Source organism: Nannobrachium achirus, assembly GCF_963921795.1.
Source record: "Nannobrachium achirus genome assembly, chromosome: 17".
Taxonomy (NCBI): domain Eukaryota; kingdom Metazoa; phylum Chordata; class Actinopteri; order Myctophiformes; family Myctophidae; genus Nannobrachium; species Nannobrachium achirus.
In genome coordinates, this window is record NC_137824.1 from 3,353,705 (window position 1) to 3,361,228 (window position 7,524).

Here is a 7,524-nt window from a genome sequence, read left to right on the forward strand (position 1 = left end):
GAGGTGGCACGGTTCAACCTGCACTTGAACAATGCTAAGCAGATGTTGAGCCACAGATGAGGTTTACAACTTTACATTGTCCTTATACCGGTTTACCCATTTAGAACAGGGTACACATTATTGTGTATCATTATTTTATGCTTTAACTATTGAAAAATAGCAGATATACAAGCTCACAGCGCGGCACCGAGTGCCGCGCTGCGAGCTTGTAGATCTGCTATTTTTGATAAATTGTGAAAATTCGAATTTTGACCCGATTCTATAAGAGTCTTTTGAATCCGCCTAAGATTTTTTGAATAATCTATGTTTCTATGTCAGCAATCTGGCCAGCCATCGTCAAAGAAAAGGTCCTTTTCACTTAACTGGAGCTCAGTTAGTCTGTTCTTGAGAGACTACTATGTCAGTGGTTCTCAAACCTTTTCATGTGACGGACCCCCAAAATGATATGTATTTGGCCACGGACCCTCATCTCAAAATATTTAGTTCCAGGGACCACCCAGAAGCAAAATTTGAGTTACAAACGTTTGCTTTGATAATACATAATATTCAAAGAGTTGCACACATTTTCACGACTTTTTCAAAAATAGCAGATCTACAAGCTCACAGCGCGGCACTCGGTGCCGCGCTGTGAGCTTGTATATCTGTTATTTTTCACTGGTTAAAGCATTCAATGATTCTAGGCCTAAATTTAATGATGGTTTATGATGTTAATCATTCTATTAGTCGTGTTTCTTATACCGGTTTAATGATGTATTTCTATTAATAGTGTTTCTTATTTTCTTCTGTGCTCTCTGTGTATTTCCAATTTCCAGTACTTTCACTTCTACTCCACTACATCTCGGATCCAAATATTGCACTTTTACTCCACTACAATGATTTGAAAACTTTAGTTACTAGTTTCTTTGCAGATATTAAATTATAATATTATAAAACATACATGAACCAATTCAGTCCTATTTTAAACCTAGGCTATTTTCAAACATGTTGCACTTTTACTTTTGGTACTTGTGATGCCAATAATTGTACTCTTTTTTACTTTTACTTGTAACAGAATATTTCTATTTTGCAATTGCAATATTACTTAAAGGAGGACTTCACTCAGTCTGGGTCTCATAGGAGAGCTGTGGGTGGGTCAAATCCTTCTACCGGTGACATCATCATTGGGGAATCCAAGCTAATAGAAACTGCAGGCTTTCCTGAAAAGTTGCAATGTTAAAGTGGAAGCTATTGTTCTCGCGATAATAAAAATCTAATTAAAACATTTTTTTATTATCATTTATTAGGCCCTAAGTATGTTGATTATCTCTCTCTCTCTCTCCCACCAGATTCCTGTACACCCTGGGTACCTTGTTTGTGGCATTCTCAAGTGCAGGTTAGTCCTCCCTCCATCCATAGAGACGCTCACGTTGAACAACTGACAATGAGTTACAGTTGTGGATGGTTGGTCACGTTACCTTTTCTCCCTCAGCCCTTTCCAACCTCCTCTTCCCTGCTCTCTCCTTCGTCGCTGTGGGAGGCATCTTGTTCCTGATCACCAACATGCAGGTATGGTACTGAAGTTGTCAGGCGGCTGCTACCCGTGACTTGTAATAATAGACTAAGCCCCCATGCTCCCCCCACCCTTTTTTTCTGCCTTTGTATTTGATGTCATGCTTTTGAAGCTGATATTATCCTAGATAAAGTACTATGTTCTATCCGTCTGTCTTTCAATGTTATATGAGATACCTAAAGTGAGGTTCCTGTGGAAATAAGTTGAAATAAGTTGTCAATAGTTGACCTTGTACCAGTGATTTGTACTGTCATGAAACTGTACTTTTTTCTATTGAAAACTCCTAATAAATTCTTCAATCAATCAAAAAAAAAAAAAAAAAAAGGCAACTCGTCAGTTGTTGCTTTGCTGCCTTATGCCTCATTCACATACAGAGAAGCCAAGCTAATGGTTTGCTTGGTAATTCAATGTAATCTCTATTCAAACCAGCTTTTAAAATTTCCAAGCTGGAAAAAAAGCTTGGAAATTTTTAAAGCTGGTTTTCATAGAGAATACATTGAATTACCAAGCAAACCATTAGCTTGGCTTCTCTCAGTGTGAATGCAGCATTAAAGGACAGTTCTGTGAGTGCTGGTGTTCTCGTTGAGAATGTTTTTGAAAAAGAACAGTCCCATGACCCATCTTCAGGAAATGTTTTGAGAAAGCCTGCTCTCTGAACTGTCTCTCTCTCTCTGTAGCCTCAGACCCATTACAAGTATTGATCACAAAGCTTCAGGCTATGCTTGTGATCATGTGATGTGATCAAAGAATAATCTGTGCACTCCATTTAATGGAGTGATACAGTATGAGATAGGAATGGAAACACGGCGAACATGCCAAGGAATGAGACTTTATGAGCCAGAAGTCATTTTTGAAGATGGGAGTATAGTCAGGAAGAATTAGCAGAATAACTGTCAAATCTGGGAATAAATTCCTTACCAAACAATTTCTTCACCAATGTGTTCGTAAAGGTGTCTAACATATCTAACAAAGATTGAAATTCAACATACCTAGCAAAATGTTTGACAGCTAGGGTAATTCACTTACTATACACTGTACTATAAGGGAAAAAATCACTCCCAAAAATATGCTTTAAGTGGGGTGTGAGGGGTCTAACTAGGTGTTTTTAATTATTCTGAATCCATTGCAAGCATTTGTTTTGCACGAAAAACATTCTTTGGGCTAAAAACAGACCCAAAAGAACTATGGTTTAGTGATGAGTCATCACTTTTCACAAGGTGTATGGGGTCCATTTTTGGCCCAAAGAATGTTTTTCGTGCAAAACAAATGCTTGCAATGGATTCAGAATAATTAAAAACACCTAGTTAGACCCCTCACACCCCACTTAAAGCATATTTTTGGGAGTGATTTTTTCCCTTATAGTAAGTGAATGAGACCCAGAATTACCCTAGCTGTCAAACATTTTGCTAGGGATGTTGAATTTCAATCTTTGTTAGATATGTTACTAGACACCTTCACGAACACATTGGTGAAGAAATTGTTTGGTAAGGAATTTATTCCCAGGGTTTTATTAAAATTCCCTGACTAGTAGCAAAGGGAGCTGTATGAATAAGGGTTACTGAGACTCTTGCTATGGACCAGCCCTTGAGGTTGGAGAAAGAATGCGTAAGACAGGGCAGGCATTTACAAAGAACATGACAGTCAGTTCAGACAGAATGATGTTTTTGCCCTCATTACCTCTGGCTGTGGGAATCCAGTGGCGTCAGTTCAGCAAAAGCTGGGTATGGCAAAGATGGGAGTCCTCATGGAAAAGAGGCTTTACATTTTGTATAACACGGTACTATTGTGAAAATCGCAGATCTACATGCTCACAACGCCTCGCGCTACGAGGCGTTGTGAGCATGTAGATCGGCTATTTTCACAATGTCTGAAAAAAAACGAGTTTTGTCCGTTTTTTACACTGGTTTCTATGGTTTCTTGGGCTGGATATGGCAGCCTGGAACGGTTGTTCAAGTGCAGCTAAACTTGGCATGTTAGTAAACGTGCCACAATTAACCATAATGCCTTGCACCTGTGCAGCTGACCTGCGGAACCTGGGAATATACCATTCTGTCAAGATGGGGAGAATATAATTATAATACCTTGTTAAAGTGACCATTTTGTTACATTTTGCGTTTGTAGTTATTTTACTGTAATTTACATTGGTGAGGACATGGAAATCTCTCACAATGACCCTGGACAACAACCATGCGAGGACAACATAATAAGCAGCACAGATAGACAAGGAGACATTCATGGATTTATATTTGAAAGTAACTTTTATTTCCCCCCCCTGGACCCAGGGTATGGTAGATGCAAATTTTGAATAAATGTAAGCTTGTAATGAAACATACATTTTGTACTTGCGTCTCTTTATCTGCTTTAGGTTGGGAACCTATTCGGCTCTCATCGCTCCACCATCATCACACTATATAATGGAGCTTTTGACTCTTCCTCAGCAATTTTCCTCGTTATCAAGGTAAAATGTGCATTTAGACACACACACACACACACACACACACACACACACACACACACACACACACACACACACACACACACACACACACACACACACACACACACACACATGCACTCACACATGCGAACACACACACACACACACACACACACACACACTACAATTATGTTATTTAATCACAGACAGCATCCCTCCTGTTCCTCCTCTTTAGTTGCTGGTTGAGTCGGGCGTTTCTCTGCGTGCCTGCTTCCTCTTCCTGTCTGCCTGTGGTGTCATTCACCTGCTCAGGACCTTCATACTGATGCCCAGATCCAGGATTCCCTACCCCTTACCTGACAGCTATACGTATGGGTAAGAGAAACCACGGTACTTTAGTCCAGTGGTTCTCAACCTTTTCAGGCCGCGACCCCCAAAATAACCATATTTTAACTGGGGACCCCCACCCTAACAAGCACTAAGAGTTGAGGCATTACATTTCGTATAACACGGTACTGTTGTGAAAATAGCAGCTATTTTAAAAATTTCTGCCTCTAATATTTGACAATTTGGCCAATGTTTAATTTGTCATTTTAGTTAGTTTAAAGTATTAAAAAGTCATTAAATTGTCACTTTAGATATGTGCATATACCCTCTATACACTTAAACTTTATGTTGGTTTGTTTACTGTTGAGTGAGAAAACAATGTTGCACATTAAGTTAATCATCTGGGGACCCCACAAAATAATTTGCGGACCCCCCTGGGGGTCCCGACCCACAGGTTGAGAACCACTGCTTTAGTCTGTGCAGGATCTCTTTGACACAGTAACATACAGTAACATCCATAGTGTGCATTTAACTGCAAAGAGTCCAGAAAAGTATTTATCATTTTTAAATGATAAATACTGGCTTTCAAGCAGTTTCAAGGGGCACACTTGACCCTTCTCAGGGGCACACCAAAGGTCCCCAGGCACAGTGGTTGAGAAACACTGAACTAGCCCATCTTTGGTGGAGGTGGTATTCCTATATTCTGTCATTGTCAAATTTAGATCCTCCCTAGAAGCTCATGAAGAGAGCAATCCAATTAGAAGAATCGGTACCCAGGTTTCAATCCTGGACATAAAAATTACAGATTTCAGCTTTGAATAAAGGATGTTTGGTGTGTGTATGTAGGGATGGGACGATACGCGATAGTATCGTTTATCGTGATAAAAAACACTCACGATAATCGTATCGTGGAGATTTAATTTATCGTGATTTCGTCCTCCGTCATGCACTGGGATGATCTACAAGCTCACAACGCGTCACAACGTGACGCGTTTGGCAAATGTTCCGCCCCAGGATAGTGGATTTTGATTATCGCAATAATATCATAAACCGCAATTTCTTTTGTCAAAATAATCGTGATATGGCATTTTCATATTGTCCCATCCCTATGTGTCCTATGTGACCTTTGCTCTGCCAGGGTGACCTGTGGAAACACGAAAACCATCAGGCCTGAGCTGGAGGCAGCTAAAGGTCATGTACAGGGTGACGACGCTACAGAGACAGAGGGTACACCCCTCGACAAGGAGAGCCCTCCAAAGAAAGGTATGTATTGTATTGTGTACTGTATACTCAAAAAGGTCTAATTTCAAAGACCACAGATTTTACATGCATTAGGCCCCAAATATGTGTGCATCTCATGCATATATTATTTCTCTGCTGTCGGGCCGAAACCTCCTAACTTCAAAATGTTCATTTTCGGGAAAATGAGCTCAAGTGGAGTTAGGAGGTTTGGACCGAAGGGCTTTTTACTACTTTTCATAGGTTCAATATTATTTTAACCAACATTCAGATGTAAAGGGTGTTCAATAGCCCTGATTTATGCCCAAAAAATCGAAAACCTCAAAAATAAAAAAAAGGGGAACACCACCCATTTTCAATATTGAACTATGTCATTAATATACCTTAGAGGAGTTGTGTGGATATTAAAAAAAGAAGTTCCCCCCCCTTCTGTGTTGCCTAGAACTGGAGGATTGATTTTGGGGTTTGTGATTTGCAATACAAATGAGACAAATGGGTCTTCCCCTTTAAGAGGTTTTGGCCAGACAGTGACGATTTATGACATTATTTTGTTATAATAAAAAGATAAATACTGTATGTAGGATACGAAAAAAGGAATATTTAAATGGGTCCCGTCCCGAACCACTTGTTTGGGAAATGTCGGTATATACCATAGACTGCATAGCAGACTGACTTCTCGACTTTCCTCTGTTCTCTCTCACTTGCATGCGTTCCTTCCCTCCCTGGATGACTGAAGTCTCTCCACCAGAGAAGAGTTTCAGAGAGTGCGCTCTGTCCATGTGTTTCCTGTGGCACCTGCTGTGGCTGTCAGTCATGCAGCTCAGACACTACCTGTTCATCGGCACCCTCAACCCCATGCTGCAGAGACTGACCATGGGAGAGCCCTCACTGGGTAAAAATATAAACACTTTTTTCGCAAAGTAAAGCACTGCTTCATCATACAAGGCCGTCGCACAAAAGTAGTGAAAACAGCCGATCTACAAGCACACAACGCCTCGCACTGCGAGGCGTTGTGTGCTTGTAGATCGGCTGTTTTCACTCGTTTAAATCATTTTTGAAATGATAATTGCAAAACGGTTTTGGACATACAAGGTTTTCACCCGACAATGACGAAATATATAGCTTTAGTTAGTTACTTTGCAGATTCAGATTATTAATACAAAACCTATATTAACCTCTCAAACACTTGTATTTTATACTTCAGCTCATTGATAATTGCTGATCTACAAGCTCACAACACAACACATCACGACATACTGTACTATGAGCTTGTAGATCAACTATTTCTGAAAAATTCACATTGCAGTATTGCAAGTTTTACTTGCTAAAGTAAAGTAAAAAGGTTCTTCTACCACTGCACACAAACACGCAAACATTCTCAATGTAACTGTTGCATAACCCCCTAACAGACCACAAAACATTTCATAGTCATCAATCTTCTTCCCAAATAACTGTGTCTAGAAACACTCCCAGTCTTTTAGCTCAAGACCCAAAAGAGAAATTAGACGTTTTCCCTGGATCCAAATAAACTAGTGAAAATAACAGATCTACAGGCTCACAGTGTGTTGCTTTCCGCTGCGTTGTGAACTCAGTAGGAGCGAGATCATTTAGCGACCTACAACTGGGTTGCAACCTGGTCGGTAGTTTTCACCGACTGGATCGCTAAATCCACCGACTGGGTTGCTAAATCTACCGACTGGGTCGCTAAATCTACCGACTGGGTCGCTAAATCCACCGACTGGGTCGCTAAATCCACCGACTGGGTTGCTAAATCTACCGACTGGGTCGCTAAATCCACCGACTGGGTTGCTAAATCTACCGACTGGGTCGCTAAATCTACCCACTGGGTTGCTAAATCTACCGACTGGGTCGCTAAATCTACCGACTGGGTTGCTAAATCACCGACTGGTTTGCTAAATCTACCGACTGGTCGCTAATACCGACCAGGTCGCTAAATCTACCGACTGGGTTG

At 40.5% G+C, this 7,524-nt stretch overlaps 1 protein-coding gene across 2 annotated transcripts in view; it reads left to right on the forward strand.

The window, feature by feature from the left end:
* Positions 1–7,524, forward strand: part of slc43a3b (solute carrier family 43 member 3b) — a 36,985-nt gene that overhangs the window by 20,804 nt on the left and 8,657 nt on the right. For both annotated transcript variants that reach the window (XM_080745728.1, XM_080745729.1), the window contains exons 4-9: positions 1,326–1,372; positions 1,469–1,545; positions 3,915–4,007; positions 4,222–4,361; positions 5,452–5,576; positions 6,289–6,444. In XM_080745728.1, the coding sequence (XP_080601854.1) occupies positions 1,326–1,372; positions 1,469–1,545; positions 3,915–4,007; positions 4,222–4,361; positions 5,452–5,576; positions 6,289–6,444 (638 nt within the window). The remainder of the gene's footprint in view (positions 1–1,325; positions 1,373–1,468; positions 1,546–3,914; positions 4,008–4,221; positions 4,362–5,451; positions 5,577–6,288; positions 6,445–7,524) is intronic.